Source organism: Nestor notabilis, unplaced genomic scaffold (genome assembly GCF_000696875.1).
Source record: "Nestor notabilis isolate BGI_N333 unplaced genomic scaffold, ASM69687v1 scaffold10676, whole genome shotgun sequence".
In the NCBI taxonomy this organism is placed as follows: domain Eukaryota; kingdom Metazoa; phylum Chordata; class Aves; order Psittaciformes; family Psittacidae; genus Nestor; species Nestor notabilis.
The window spans coordinates 24,974-41,192 of record NW_009933316.1 but is presented as its reverse complement, the minus strand read 5'-3'; the positions used below and the strand labels follow the sequence as shown (position 1 = coordinate 41,192).

The 16,219-nt window shown below is 42.6% G+C and overlaps 1 protein-coding gene across 1 annotated transcript in view; it reads right to left on the bottom strand.

Moving 5' to 3' along the window:
- The window catches only part of LOC104407519 (calpain-5-like), a 45,391-nt gene that overhangs the window by 15,189 nt on the left and 13,983 nt on the right, over positions 1–16,219 (bottom strand). Inside the window, exons 2-5 of the mRNA XM_010016822.1 lie at positions 4,106–4,237; positions 3,464–3,672; positions 2,908–3,100; positions 564–757 (exon numbers count right to left, since the gene is read on the bottom strand). Of these exons, the coding sequence (XP_010015124.1) occupies positions 564–757; positions 2,908–3,100; positions 3,464–3,672; positions 4,106–4,237 (728 nt within the window). The remainder of the gene's footprint in view (positions 1–563; positions 758–2,907; positions 3,101–3,463; positions 3,673–4,105; positions 4,238–16,219) is intronic.

Genomic DNA, 16,219 nt, shown 5'->3' with positions numbered 1-16,219 from the left:
ATCCCCGTTAAATGTTTTTCTCATGTGTAAATTGCAGTGATGGAATACATCCCCTGCAGCAATCATTTCTGTCTCTCTAGAGGTGCCTGCTAAGCTCAATGCCCACATTAAAATTCATTAGAAAATAATTCCAGAAATCACAAACGTGGCAATTTTACAGCATTTTTCACCAGTCACTTAAATCATCCAAGAATAAGAGGCTGAAACCATCCCCAGCAGCCAGCAAGTGCAGATGAGAAACTGAGTCACAGACAAATTCAGCAGTGAAGCTGGGAACAAACCTCATGTTCTTGACTCATCACTTAATTGCAGACCATTTTACTACTCATGCCCCAGTGTGTCAGAGCAATGATGTATATATATACAGTAAACAAAGGTCCGGGAAGCCATAACCTCCTGGCTCCTCCAGGAAGTCCTCATTTGCTCAAAGGATGCTAAGAGATGGCACAACAGTTCAGCCATCACTCCTAAGTATTGCAGACTGACGTTGTGTCCTACCAGTGTTTAACCATGCACCCAACCAGTGATCCTAATCACAGCTTCATTCCTTTTGTAGCACTTACCTGTCGCTCCATGCACCATTCCACTCTCTTTTTCCCCAGGGATTCCTCAGCCTGATCATGAACAGCTTTTCTGCCTTAAAAGAGAACATGAGCCTCTCTCCAAGGCGCAGCTTCCGAATTGCAGTCACTGAGTAGGCATGGCCGATGACAAGACCCATCTCAGTCTCCATTTCACTGGCACTGCCAGAGGAAACCTTTAGCACCAAGAATGACAATTAAGAAGAACTCACATCACTGAGGGACCTGACAGACACATGTTCAAGGGGCAGGATGGGGCAGTTTGTTTTCTTCCATAGAGCTTTATGTTCCCTTCCCAACTGTTTCAATTATGCAGGAAGACAACAGCACTGGGGCTCAAAACTAGTGGCTTGCACATGACAGTGCCTGACAAGTCCACAGCACAGGAGAATACTGCCTGCTACAGCCATTCTGTGTCCTCCTGGCCTCAGAGAGTTAAAGACTGTGCTGATGGCTACAACAATTTCATTTAATGCATCCAGATAAAAATCTCATAAGTACATCTAAAACCAGAAAAGCAGCATCATGTAAAGATGCTGGAGCTGCTTTGAATGACTGGCCCTTTACAAAGCCAGTGCAATGCTGATTCTGAGCAACACATACCAGAGAGGACATTGGAAAAAGTAAAGCTGTATCAGTGCTGTAACTCTTCTTCTGAAAAGAAACAATCCAAATGGAGCCAGCATGGACATCTTTGCACTGAGCCACATCCAGTCTTTCTTGCCTCTGTTGGTTTATAACCCACTGGGCCTATAGACACTCACTCCCTTGCCAACAAGGAAGGAATATGTGATTTAGTGCAGATCCTTGTGTGTAAAATTATAGTAAGCTAATTAAAGAACAAAATGATCAAGCCTTTGCTCTGGTGGAGAGAGCTGGACTTATTCAAGGTATGATATGCACATAGCGCTTCCTCAGGTATTTTTACCCATTGCAGAATTTCTCTGTCTAAACAGACATGGTCCTTCTCCTAAGGCAGGTGTAGCACAGATACAACAGTGTTCAGTCCCCAGAGATAAGAAATCGGGGGGGGAAAGAAAGAAAAGAGAAATTTCTATCAGATTGGAACTGACAGATGGTCTGGCAACCGTGAGACTCTCGCCAAGACCTCTTTGCCTTTCACCAACAACAGCTCCTAAAGCATCAGCTCATGTGTTACACCAAGACTGGCTGACATTTCCAATGGGTTTGGGCTTTCTCCAATGTAACACTTTCACTTGCATTTTTCCCAACTAAAAGCAAACAATAGTCCTTGACAGCATGGGAGTCTGTAACCTCTCTCCCAGCTTTTGTTATCCCCCAGGCTTGGCTTTTCTTACTGCTGAGCTGCCTTTCCCACCTCATTCTGAAGGCATTTATTTATTTAAATGAGATACTTAAACATCTACTGTCTGTTCAAATCTCTAAATGGTGGATCTCAGGGCTATTTTATAATCCAAGGAAAATGATGACATGTTTGTAAGTCAGCAGTGAAGCCACTTGAGTATTAAATATTCTATACCTGGCAAGCTTTGCTGTGTGTATAATACATCTATCAAAAAGTGATAAATGCAGACAAGTCAAGCCAAACCAATAGGAACAGCCTCTGTGTAAACAACGTTTAGAAGCATCTGTGTTTAACTTGACAGGCAGAAATATAATGCTAGGAAGAAGTGAAGCATTACAACTGTCTATTCAATTGTTTTTTAAACACAGCTCCCTGTATTTAGCCTATCTCCTCAGGAGATCCATGTTAAGAAACAACTGCTTTAGCATTTGGAAGCAACCTATCATCCCAGAAACAATGTTCACAACGTGATTCACACGAAGCCTGGTTTGCCCTCCATTATTAACAAACAGCATTACCTGAATAATCAAGTGAGCTCAGCCTTTCAGCTCAGCTCCAGTGTTACCCTGACGAGACAACTGCATCACCACAACCGAAGTCAAGAAGTCTCAGCAGCTCAGTGCCAGCAGAAGTGTTTTCTCTCAACAAGTTCCCCTCAGAAATAAAGAAAACGAATGCTGCCATCTGGCCTGTAAATTAGGGCATTCTGGGTGGATTAACCTCGGGTCAATACACAACTGTGACCATTCAGAAAGAATAGGATTTCAGATCCACACTAAAGTGGCAGCACAAACGGCTTTGTGGTTTTGTGGTTGTATATAGTGGCTCATGGAGCCGTACTTGGCTGACAGCGTTGCCAACTCACTAGCTTTTTCCATAGGAAGCTTTTCCAAAGCATACAAATGAAGGACACGCTCAATATACTTATAGTAATAATGGTATTTTTTCCAGATTTTTTAAAGTGAAATTAACTCCTCAAATCCACCTCTCTACACGTACCGCGATGTAGCAGCTGATCAACCCGCCTCGTTTATGCACTTTCAGCAAGTCTTCAAACAGCTTCATCTGCTCAGAAATAATCTCTCCATATTTGCCCTGGACCAAATCAATAGATTCTGCCACGGCTCCAGTGAAATCCACAATTGCATCTGCAGCGCTGCCTCCATCCAGGGCCTCGTAAGATCCAGCCAGCCTGGAGGTAACACACAACATTCTCAGTTATCAAAGTGGCTGTTTTAATTCAGCTTGAAAGTAGGAAATACATTTGTGTCTCACCACAGAACAAAACAAAACATCAAGTTGCACATAAACCTTTGCTGGCTTTCTGGGAAAGAAGTGGAATGATCCTTATGGTTTCAGGCTGCTGAAGGAAAGTACATTGCACTCTTCTGATTCACCTCCTCCGTGCAGGTTAAAGGAGGAGCTTTCAATCATTTTTAGGTTCTCTACTAGCTGTAAACCTAAAACCTATGGGAAGTATGACAGAGTTGAAAGAAAAACGAATGGATAGGAGGGACAGCACTGAGGACTAAAATGACAATGAATTAGTTCATACTTTGCATAAGCCTTCTCCAGTAACGCACTCCAGAATTCATTTTTCACATTGGAATGGCAGTAGATCAACTTCCCACCCATCGTTGGCAGCAGATCATCAACCACCACCTCTGTCCATTCTCCAAGGCACCAGAAACGGAAACGGAAGATCCCAGCGTATTTCTCCGGGTTTTTCGGGTCCCATTCTTGTTCATTAAAGTCTGGAATCACCTGAGGAACCACGGAAAGGAAAGTTCACCACGTTAAGGTTTGTTCAGAGGGCAGACTGCCCTGGAGCATGTACTGTGCTGGTACTCAGCTTCATGAGCAGTCAACCTTAAAGAGGGTGAATTTGGTACAAAGTCAAATATAGTCCCACTTCAAAGCATCATTTAGGAAAGTCACATTCAAATTGCTCTGCAGGGAAAGACAGAATCTATTACACTGTTAACTGTGGCTTTGTTATATCTCTTCTTTGGTGCTCAGTGGGACTGTGGAAGCCTCATAAGATGAAAAAATAACTTCTGAAGAAAGGGAAGATTTGAATTCACCAAAATTTACCACTCATTAGAGGCATACTGGTCCTACAGAGAAAAACTGGCTGATAGGTAGGGAAACAACAGGGTTTGTTAGCCTTCATGCACCAACCACACTGATCACCCACCTGCTGCCAGAGGGTCTTCCTCAGAGCCAAGCAGGAGCAGGCAGCCACAAACCAGCAGTTCCCCAGGGTGCCCTGGTGTAAGTCATGGGAGCTGATTCCATTCACAAAGAGGTGGGGGTCTTCACAGAGGTCCTGACAAAGCAAACCAGTGGTTACTGGAGACTCCACTCCAGAAATGACCACAGCTTCCTTCCAGCTATTCCTCTCCACACTTGTTGTGCATCACATTCCCACTGAAGCATGGAGTTTCTGTACCAGGAAGTTCAAAAGCTCTCTGGCACTGAGTGTATTTGAAAGTCGTGGTATATGGGATTATTTATGTTTTTATAACTAGATTGTGTTGTTTTATCTAAACACCAGGATGTGCCCTTTATTTTACCAGTGTTCGTAGTTTTGCCCTCAGCTGAAGGTGTTCTTTGAGGACTGGAATTAATTCAACATCTGAAAGACGTATTTGGCATTGGCACAGTTAATGAACTGAAAGTAAATTAAAGGAGAGGGAGGAAGCATTACAGGGAAAGGCTTTGACCAGAAAAAAACCATCACAAAAAGCAGCAGGAAATGATGCTACTGACACCACAACTCTAAGCTCCTCTTCCTTCTCTGCCACTCCCTTGGCTGACATACTGGAAACCCTCCTCCACCAGCAGCATGAGTTATTGTATCCCACCCAGCACCAAAGGCAGCAGAGAATACACATCTGTGACATATGCCTCTTATTCTCTGGGTCTCATCTTGCTTATTTATCTGGCTCTTATTAGAGCCACTCGTTCCTCCTCTCCCATTGCTTTCCTGGCTCCATCTCTATTCACATGCAGATTCTCACCAAAGCATAGTTGTCTCTTCCTGTGATCCCTCCCTGTTCCTCACCAGCTTGCCCCTTGCTGTGTCTTTATAGCCTGCAGATCAAGGCACTGAAAGGAGCACCTCTAAGTATCACTGAACATGGGAAAGCCACAGGGGTACGTTTTGCAGCAGGTTTATTACCAAGAAATCCTTGGTAGACAGCGTTCTGCCTCACAGTCCCAGAGAACTTCCCAAGCAACACTTCAGAAAACAGGTAATCTGCCTGCCCCAGTACTAGTATGGAAGCTACTGGTTTCAATCCAGCAATTGCTCATGACTCTCGTGTGAATCAGTGTTTTTCCTGACTGGTTTGAGAAGATGGAGGAGCAGACAGCGGTAAAATATTCTGCTCTTTCACAGTATAAGAATAACCCTAAATTTCAACGCTGTGGGAAGGAAATTATCTTATATCCAGACATTAGAAATGCAGCATAAATAACACCCTCTCACCTCAAAATGGCAGGAGACACTAAATTCACTGCAGTCTTTCCACTCTGTTATAAGTGGCAGAGTAAGGAGCTGTGCTCCTTACCTCACGGATTCTCACTACCCTTTGATAATTATAGATGATAATCCCAAAATACCAAGAGTGCAATCCAATCCTGGCTACACACCAGGCATGTCAAAACCTCTCAGCCTTCCCTTTGATGGGACTGTGACAAATCAGTGCCAGCTGAACTCAGTCTCAGAGAAAAGCAGCACCTCAGTGCTGAGCTGAAAGCCTGTTTTCCTGGGCTGGCTTAGTAGATGGCAGCCTGAAGTCAGCTCCTGCTGTGTAATGCCTGGAGCTGCTGCTGTTTGCTTTAAGAAAATGGTATTTTTGGCATGAGACTTTTCTTGTGAAATAACAGTTGGTAGAAATTTTAAATGCCTCTTGGGAAACAAGTAACTGATCATTACATGACACTTCTGTCAGTGTTTCTTACACATGTTTTCACTTAGAGACATTTCAAAGCTTATTAACAGATAATAGAATTCTGAATAACAAAACGGTGCCTATGATGAAAACTGACCATATACCAGATACTCACCTGCATCATGGACAGATTCATTCCATCTGCCTGGATGCTCTGATACGGAATGGCAGCAGAAGCTCCAGGCTAAGCACTTCAGCTGATGCAAGTCAACCCAGCTGCCTGTTGCAGGGTTGACATGAGTTGATTGCTTGGCCTTCATGGTGGTAGCACACATTCCAAACCCAGCTTTGGATAGACTCAGGTTTCACATCCCATTTCCATGCATCTCTGGCAGTAATAATTTCAGTTTGTTTTTCTTTTCAAAATGGTATTTTCATAGCATAATAAACAAGGGATAAATGGAGACTTCAGAGTTAAAATTGTCCAAACTTCTCCATCACCAGAGGAAGCCAAAAACTTTCAAAAGACATTAAGCACTACCATGTATTACAAATATCTGCTCTTATTTGGGCTTCTTTGCTAAAAATAACCACATTAAACTGATTATTTTTTAATTGAAGCGTGTCTTGCATCTCACACTGTCCTCAGAGAGAAAACAGAGCAACATGTGCCAGCTGACAAAACTTATGGATGAGATTAACATTTGCTGATCGCTGGGGTCCAAAGCAAACACGGAGCAAACAGCACCTCCCTGATTCCATCACAGCCACTAAATTCTTCAGGATCCTGCTTGATAAACCCTTTCTTACTAAGCTGCCTAGAAGCCCTGGACTGCTGAGACCAAAGAGCAGTGTAAGAAAATGACATTAGCTCTGTTTCTTTTGTCCTTAATTACAGCCACTCTAACAGCTTCTGAGATGACTGTCACTGTGTGGCCCAGGTGAGATGCACAATAACACTCAGGTACAAGCTACAGCTGATTTCAGTTGTTTGCTCTCCTTTGGGCTTTCTGCTTTTCACCACTTTCTAAGGAAAACTTCCGAGATGCAATCAGCTAAGCCACAATTCCCCCAACACAGTTAGAAATGTGCTATTTAAATATAATATTCTGCAGTCCTTGTGAGGATCTTGAAGCATTTTTGCTTGTCCCAAGCATGTAAAACCCCGTAAAACTAAACAAAAAAACCCCCAACTTTTCCAATAATGGTCTCATCAATGATAATTTTGGATAGCTGAAGACCAAGCCAACTACCATCAGAAGAATTACAAGAAGACACTGACATGAGATATGGCCCAGGAACTTCAGGAGACCTGATCCCTTCTCTCCCTTGCAACTTAAGCACCCAAGCACTTGGATACTGAGTTCCACTGGAAGTGCCTCCTTCGCAAATAGAGTGGTTTAACCCTGACCCCTTTTCTCAGGATCAGCCTGCATCATCTGTGCTGTAAAAAAGAGAAATATCTCCACATTTCCAAGAAAAAGTTTAGAGGAGGTTATTGAGTCTTATTATACATCATTAATGTATAATAGCCACACTAGTTCGGATACACCACCACTAATAAAAGCATTTGTTGTATTATTTATGCCCACAGGGAGCATTCCAGCATCCAAGACATAGAGCTCTCCCTGGTTCTCCCCTTCTGCAAGTGCATAATAAAACAAACACCATCTGCAGAACTATAATTAGGCTGTACAGTCTGAAAGTGAGGTAAGAGGATGCAGGGCCTCAGGCTTCTGCTGAAAACCCTGATGTTCTTCTTTTCATACCAGACTTCCATTTGCATGACACAAGTCTATTTGTGTCACCTCCTATTCTTGCTGCTCTGCACAGGCTTGGAAGATCTGACGTTCAGTGTTACTCAACGCTGATGCTGTGGGAAATAAAGTGGTTCAGAAACCCCTGTTTCTGATTTAGATTGGCTTATCTCTTTGTAATGGAGTAATGAACTGGTTAATGCCAGGCTGGGAGAACACTGAGCAGTCTGGAGAAGAGAAACTCAGTTACAACAATGGGAGAGACCTTGACAGGTTAGTCAGCCCTAACACTTGCCTAGTGTCCAAACTGGCTATCCCCAACCTACTTGTGACTGAAGCTTCTTTAACTTTCATTTAACACAGCCCATGAGGGAAAGTCCACATGCTTCCTCCACTGGTCAGCAAAAATTGCATTGATGAGCTGCTCTACGAGCCCAAGGCTTCCATGAATGGAGAGAACAGTTACTTTTCCTTTCTACACCTACCCCTCATATAATCTAAAAGCCTCTAGCAAGTCTCTCTGCTCTAGTCTTAGTAACTGGTCCTTCATATTTTGTATCACTGGTGAAGTGTGGTGCCCAAATCCAGACACTATGCTTCAAATGAGGCTTTAGCAGTGCTGAGCAGAGCTTAATGCTCTTATTTACTGAAGCTGGGGTCACATTTTCCTGTCTTTTTCACTTGAACTTCACATATATAACTTGCATTCAGACTGTGACCCATCCTTTGGTCCTGTTCTGTGGACTTGCTGCTCAGTCATTCTTTCTCCCTAACTGAGCCATGAAGTCACTTAATACCAAAGCACTGAACGTGGCTGCATTGATGAAGTGATGCTGAATTCCATCTTATTTATTCCACACCATTTTCCCAAGCCATCAAGATAAGTTTGAATTCTCAAACTGGCTTGCAATCCTATCCCAGTCCTTCAGCATTCCCATACAGGCTTTTCTAGCCCTTCATCCAAATAGGAATGAAAATATTCAATAGAAGCCTAAAGGGAGATTTCGGCAGGACTCCATCCATACAACTCCAGCCTGAGAGTGCTCCAAGTCATTTATTTCACCAGCTCTACATCCCTATTACAGAAGTTTGAATGAATCCAATTTTTCATGCTGTGGAGGACCTATCAGATATTGCCACTCCTCTGAAAGTCAAACTATATCAGATCTACTGCTCCTCTCTTAGTCACAAGATCCATCCCACCATATGCTGCAAGGAAATCAGGCTGGTACCTATCAGTGTGTCTGACACAATCCGTTTTTATAATACAATCTATGCCATTAGTCTAACAGTCATCTGCTCAGGTGTGACAAATTGCAGTTAGGGATTTCACCGAGATACAATATGTTTGGACTGTAGCACAGACACCAAAGATGTGAAAGATACAATATGAATATGAAAGATACAATATGAATATGAAAGATACAATATGAATATGAAAGATACAATATGAATATGAAAGATACAAAACCAACTTAACTTTCCTTTGCCACAACACCTCTTAGGAGACTTCAAAACAAGGTGAACGATGGGAGACAACAAACACCCATCTCACCGGAGCTATGAAATGGTTTGTGTGTTCTCTTGGCATTAAGTATTACCCATTTCCATGAACTAAAAATGATGTAACATTGGTTATAATAGGGAGGAAGACATCCAAAGGGTTAATTAATTACCTGTGTGTCTTCAGACAGAAACTGAAGCTGCACTGTAAAACATTGGGACATCTCTCATGTCTGAGAAAAGATTTAATGGTTAGTGCCTGTCAGCTGGCTCAGATGGAAAAAGAGATTCAGGGAAGAAACGAAGCAATAATGATGTTTGCAACTGAGATTTTCAAAGGATTCAGTAGCATTTAGAGCTCACTTTCTTCAACACCCTTTAGAGAACCTGGCCCTAACATAAAAAATAATCTACCTTTGCTTGCACACAAAACCTACAGAGAAAGACACTGTCCTTGATCTGATCAGACTGACCAACTTACGCCCAGTACATCATTCACTTAAAATTTTTTAAAGCAGTTTGAATTATGTGAGAGCTGAGAATTCTTTCCATTTTCTTCTCCCATCCTCATGTCAGCTCCTGCAGAGAGTGAGGTCAGTGCAGGGGAGGGGAAAGGCAATTCCTTCTGAATATGGATGCAAAAATTCAGCTTTGGCTACAGCTAACTATGAACCAACCTCCTCAAAGGAAGGTAGCAAACACAGCACTTACTGAGGTTGTGTAGCTGAAAAATAGAAGAGATTGTCTATCCTATAATAAATCCCAGCTGTGCTGGCATGTTTATAGAAGCCCTCTCCAGATCAGGCTGTTTGCCAAGGCAACTGCAGTTAGCCCTAAGAAGAAAAATAACTGAGTCCAACTGCCTTTTGCAACCTTGTTATGCCTGACAAAAACTGCCTATGGAGTGAAAAGAGAGATGTTTTACATTACAATCCTGCCCTGTGGTACAGCTCTAACCCCTCAGAGGACAGTTCTCAGGGAACCTCCACCAAAAGAAAACTAGAGTCAGGTATGACCCTGCCTGAAACAGCCCTTGCTGAGATCAGGATTGACTTTATCATCAGTGTTGTAATGTCATGTAGATCAACAAAAGGAAGACTTAGCCCTCAGGTTTCTGTCTGTACACCTCAGGATCAGGATGTGTAATTCCTCTGTAAACTTCATGCCCACTGTCCAGCAACATCAGCTCCTGAGAGGAAGATAATGCCCAATATTGCTCAAAAGAGAAACCCAACTGTACCTGTGCAAGGGAAGGGTATGTCAGTCTGCTCCAGCCTTGGGTACAAATCCCTCAGTTATTTGGGGATTGAGAAATGCTTCTTCCTCCTCCTCCCTCCCCAGTAAATCCTGTTACAAAACCAAATGCATCACAGACATTTTTATAGTGCTTTTTTTCCATTTTCAGCTTGGGGCTAGTGGTGACTAATCCCCAGTGAAGGCCATGGGTTGCAGCCTTGCCCTGCCTATGGGACATGTGGATTTGGGGAGGATCTGAATCAACGTTTTGGAAGAAAAGAACCCCAAACATTGGGCAATGTGGTGTGTATCTTGGCTGCCTCTAGATTTCACCTGACCCTTGGAGCGCTGGAGCTGCCCTCATCCAGAATGCTGACAGTTGCTGGAAAGGGTACAAATGATGTGCATGGGGCTGACCTTTTCCTGAACCTCAATAACAAAGTGTTTACTAAAGCTCTTAAAGTTCTCTGCCACTTCACCCCAGAAATCACTCAAGAATACAATGAGAGACTTTCTGTTGGCCCAGGACCCTCTCAGAAGTATTATCAGACATCTCTCGCTGCACTGTCTTAGTTTGTGATGCTTTAGATCAGTGTTCCACAGAACTGCAGCACATTCATAATACTTTATTTTCAGAGAAAAGCTGCCTTGTTTGAGAACAACATTTTTTTTCTCACTCCACTTACCAGGCAACAGCCTTTGCCTCCTTTCATCTTCCCCTAGTACCTATCACTTACCAGGCAACAGCCTTTGCCTCCTTTCGTCTTCCCCTAGTACTTACTCCTCCCTCTAAATTCAGTACTACAATTGTGTTGCTTTTCCTCATGAGCTGCAATCAGAGATGCTATTCTTAGGACTGGATTCACCTCAGGAAACAGTCATGTTCTCCCAATTGGGTGTCCAACCTCCCCTGGAACCACAATACAGGTTCTTTCAAAGGGCAATTTACAGACATTTCCTTGCCACCTCTCATAGTCTGGTAACACTGAAGAGAGGCCTCTCTCTCTACTGATCACCCAAACCAAGGTAATAGTTCAGAAGAGGCTTTTAAACAGCTGCTGCACAAAATGTTATTGTTTGTGTCTTTGATGAGGATCTCATCAAATAAACCCACTCATACACACCACAAAAGCAGGCCCAGCAAGTTAGAGGGACTGCATCCAAAGCAGCACAGGTTAAATTCTAGAACAGATCTATTCTAGAGTTTATTTTATCTCAAATAATATTAACTGGTGACATGCAGTTAAAATCTCTCAAAGATTACGGTTGGTTTAGTGAACACAGACACCGAGTAGCCTGAGACCACTTTGGTAGGTTGATGTTGCCACCTTTTCTGGAACATCTTGTTTCCTCCTTGTCTCACTCACTAGCAATTCCAACCTGTTCATTCTCTGCTATTCCAAAGCTGTTACAAGTGTGACATAATTTGGGGAGAAAAAAATTAATCAAAGCATCATTTTAATTGGCTAAAATGGTGTATTTAAATTTCCTGAAAGAAGAAATTGTTTTCCCACCAGAAAAGGCATCATTTTTGGGCCGCTAAACCAAAGGTTTCTTGTAAAATGCTTTTAAAACTATTTACTGTGATTTTGAGATGGTGAAGCTCCATGAAAAATAGGTAGATATAATAAATATATATTATTATTACTATATATATATTGCTATTACTACTAATATATTATTAGGTGGACAATATTCAACACTTACTACTGTGAATGTAGACACCAAAGAGCTTTTGCTGGATGAGCTGCCCGCCAGCAGGGATAAGGACATTAGAAATCTGTTTAATAAAATCATAAATGAATCCAGAATCATTATTAGAGATAAGAATCTGACAGCGAGGGGAGACACAGCAAACAGGGAAGGGCCCCAGACGCATCAGGCTCATTGCACATGAGCTATGCAGTTAGTCTGCACGTGTGCCATAACCCTTAATTTGGGAGTGCTACTTAGCAAGTTGTAACTGCTCCACACAGGCTGCCAGAAGTCCAGGGACCTCAGAACAACTGACCTTTTTTCTCCCATGGAAAAGAAAGAAATTGAGGGCATTTTCAGGAAAAACTGAACGTACACTTCATTTGAGAAAGAGGTGATATAAACCAGCCTATTTCTGCAAAGAACAACCTACCAAAGCAGTGGAAATGTCTCTGCATTAAATGCAAGTAACAAAGGGATGGCCAAGTTCAAAGACACCCAGTTTAGAGCGACTCCCCAACATCACTTCCAGGTGACTGACTTCTGAGGTCAGACATAGGCTCTAAGTCCACTCACAGTTCATCAGATTAAAAGGCCACTCATTGTTTAGCTCTGGGGTTTTTAGTGCTTCCTCAAAACATGTTTTTCACTCAAGTTCTTGGGTTAGTTTCCTAAGATGGGAAAAAAAACCCAGTAAGAAAAGGAGGCTGGAAAATGTCTCACACAATTTTTCACAACACTGAAATATTCAGCACTGGACCAGGGTGGAATAAACAATTCCCAGGTCTGTGTCCAACTGCTCCTCTCTGGCTGTGCAGGCAGCTATTTGCTTTGCCTGATAACAAGCATCGGTTTGGCTCAGTGGCCATGACCTTTCTAGGCTTGTCCAGTCTGACCTTATGCTGTGTCTCAAGGGGCTGATAACTGATGCAGACTGAATTCCTCATCACTGCCTTTTATGAAGAGTTTACAGACTTTCATCAGCTGTTTACAAAAAGTATTAGGTAGATTTCAGCAAAGTCACCCTTTGGGGGGATTTTCTGTTATTACATTGGGCACTGTGTGGCGAAAATGAAGACAGGTCATCTAAGAAACACTGTCTGGAATGAAAATTCAGATTAAGCTGAAGATGATTTGTTTTGCTTGAAAGGAAGTATTTTTTCCTTGTCCAATGGCAATACACAAACTTTAAAGGTAAATCTAAACCACAGCATTAAAGAGCATAAACCTCTTTAGCAACAAGTTCCTCCTTTCCCCATCCCTTTTCCAGCAGTTTGGTTTCAGCATAGATTCCAGTACCTACTCATTGTGGCATTTACCTCAGACACAGAGATATGCCCGATACCTTGCAGAGAACCATAGCATTTCACACCACCAGAAGTTCATCAGATCCTTCATCTGCAAGCTCTAGAAAAAAGCCCTCCCATCAGCCCACTCCTTCCATTCACTGTCCAGACTTGGTGTGAGCTGCAGCCAGGACAGTGACACCAATGTCTAGTGCTGTCCTGGTGCTAGCAGGCATCAGGGCAGCAAAGTTATCAGTGAGGATGAACAGCAGCACCCATCAGAGTGGTCAGAAAAGTCACCAGTGTTGCAAATTGCCCCCCAAGAGAGTAATACAGAAAATATTGCTGAGGAGCAAAACAGACCAGCCAGGGCAGGGAGTTAACACAAAACATATGATGCCTGGTTGACAGTCTGAACAACCAACCACTTTCCCATCTTAAGGAATCTCACTGCTTGCCTAAGAGTTCAAATTCTGAGCTCTTTAATGCAAACTGTTGCATTAAAAATGAGCCAGCAGCATTTGTTTTACATCTGAATACTAAAAGCACTTTTATGATCAGCCACATCAGTGGATCATCTCTCAGAAATACCCCAAACCTACCAGAAATATATTCACACATCTTGAAAACAAACAGCAGCTTCTAGTTCTAAAACATCTCTTAAAATCTCTCCTTGGGCAGACAGCCATCTAGCTATCAGTTATCAGCACAGGAGATAAGTTTCTTCAGTTTTGAAGGATGAAACTGAAAAACTCACAACCGTGATTTCCAAAGTGAGATACTTCAGCAAAGCTGCAGTTGTCCTACCTGCCAGCCAGTCAAACACATGCTTTTCCCTCCCTGCAGGTTAGCTCTTATTTTGCCTAAGATAGATTGTTGCTAGAGGTCTGAAATAACACATTTTTGGATAAGCCCTTTCCCTTTTATTATGTCAAAACAACCAGGAAGCCTCTGAAATTTAAGGAGCCATATTAGGTGTTGAAGGTGTGTGGCTAATATGCCATCTCTGCAGCTGATGATGCTAAATGATGGTCAGTATTGCCACCGTATCCATGAATTCACTTTAGTTCACACTTCAACCAGGCACCCTCCTTTCTAGTGCTGCCTCTTATCATTATGTTCTCACATTTGCTTTTCTTACCCACATTCTGTTACCAACTCAACACGTTTCAGAAGAAATCAGCAACAACTTTGGTGTTCAAAATTTTTGCCTGTTCAAAGCACCAAAAAATTTCCTTTAAAGATGGAAATTCTCTAAGAATATTTAGGAATTGCTGTGAGGACTTGAAGCCTCTCACCATCTGAAATGACTGAAACCTCCCCAGGTCTTCTGATGTGAGAAACAGTCTGCTTGTGTCCCAGCAAGACAAGTTTGAGAGGTGTTGATAACTCAAACATGACCTTGATTAGACATCAAATTCCAGCTAGTCTTAGAGGTGGAGCACTGTGCTCTAAGTGCTGGAGAACCACTCCAGTTCCAGCACTGCTCCCCTCCTGCAGGCTTAATTTCTTTATGATGTACCAGGAAAACCATCCCAGCCAGCTGGAACTCCAAACCCCATCAGGGACACTGAAATCATTCTGGCTCATTTCTGTCTCCAGTAACCTCCCTGTTAGTGCTTGACACACATTTTCCAAGAGAAAATCATGAGTCACCTTTTAACCTCACCCTCACACCATCAATCACATTAATTACTTGATTCAATCAGGATCTAACAGTCAAAGTAAAGTTAGTGGAAAATCTAAGGAAATCAATCTGAACTCTCAAAAGGCAGGGAGAAGGGTCTGTTTCTAATAACGCTGAGGTTTGCCAATGTTGCTTTTTTCCTGTTTTACAATTTAAGTATTTACAGTGCAGCCATTATGTTCATTAGAGGGGGTTTTAATTCTTTGCAGATTTCAGAATGTCTGCAGAAGCAGCTTCACATGGTGTCCCTATCTCTTCCAAGCACACCAACCCTCTTAGAATCTATGGTTTTCACTCTATTCAACTGTCAAGATGCAACTCAGATTCTCAGCCGTGAATCATCATCATTCCAGCTCAGCCAAGGGGGTGATACTGCTTTATGCAAGTGGAGGTACAAGGCCCCTCAATCCACCCCTATCCATAGACAGATCCTGCTTTGCTTTTGTTCACCAGAGATTCATCATGCCTTTAGGAACAGAGAAAGCCCATTAAAACCAGGGATGAGAAATGCTGTGTTTGGATTACATTTGAATTATTCCTCTTACAGTCCTGACATTAGCTGGTTTACCAGTTAGAGCCTGTGCCCAAATGTGAAAGCAGCTTTTAGACATCACTTCTGAGAACTTCCATTGTGAGCAGAGTCAGTGGTGAAAGAGGAGAAGGTACCACATTCACATCTCCATTTATGGAGGAAAATTAGATGTCAAAGTCTTAAATGACCCTTATCTGAAGGCAGGAGAAACCAGGCAACAGTGATCACTCACAGAAACTACAGCAAGGTGAGCTCTGCAAAAACTCTTTGCAACGAGATCCAATTCTGTATAGGGCTGTCCTAGTGACCAAGGGAGAGCAAAGCCCTGCACTCATGTTCTTCATCAGTCCCACAAGTACTTGTACCTGTGGTAAAGTTGAAGCAGCAATAAAACTCTCAGCTTGCAACCTCAAGCCCAGCCCACAGCTGGGTCATTGCTAAATGAGATTTAATTTTTTACTCACCATGACAGGACTGAAGGTTTGGTAAAGCCAAGCCCCTATTTGGATTATTTATTCGCAGTATCAGACTAGAAAGTGCTGTCTCCAGGCAAAAATGAGACCTCAACATGCTTTATACAGCATAGAGACTCCATATTAGACAGGCCAAGTCCCAAAGGCCTTTTTAGTCAATGACGCCAGTTCTGCCCTTTTCCAGATCCAGTTTTCCATCTAAAATATTGCAGCCAACAAAATACACATCTGCATGAAGTTGTA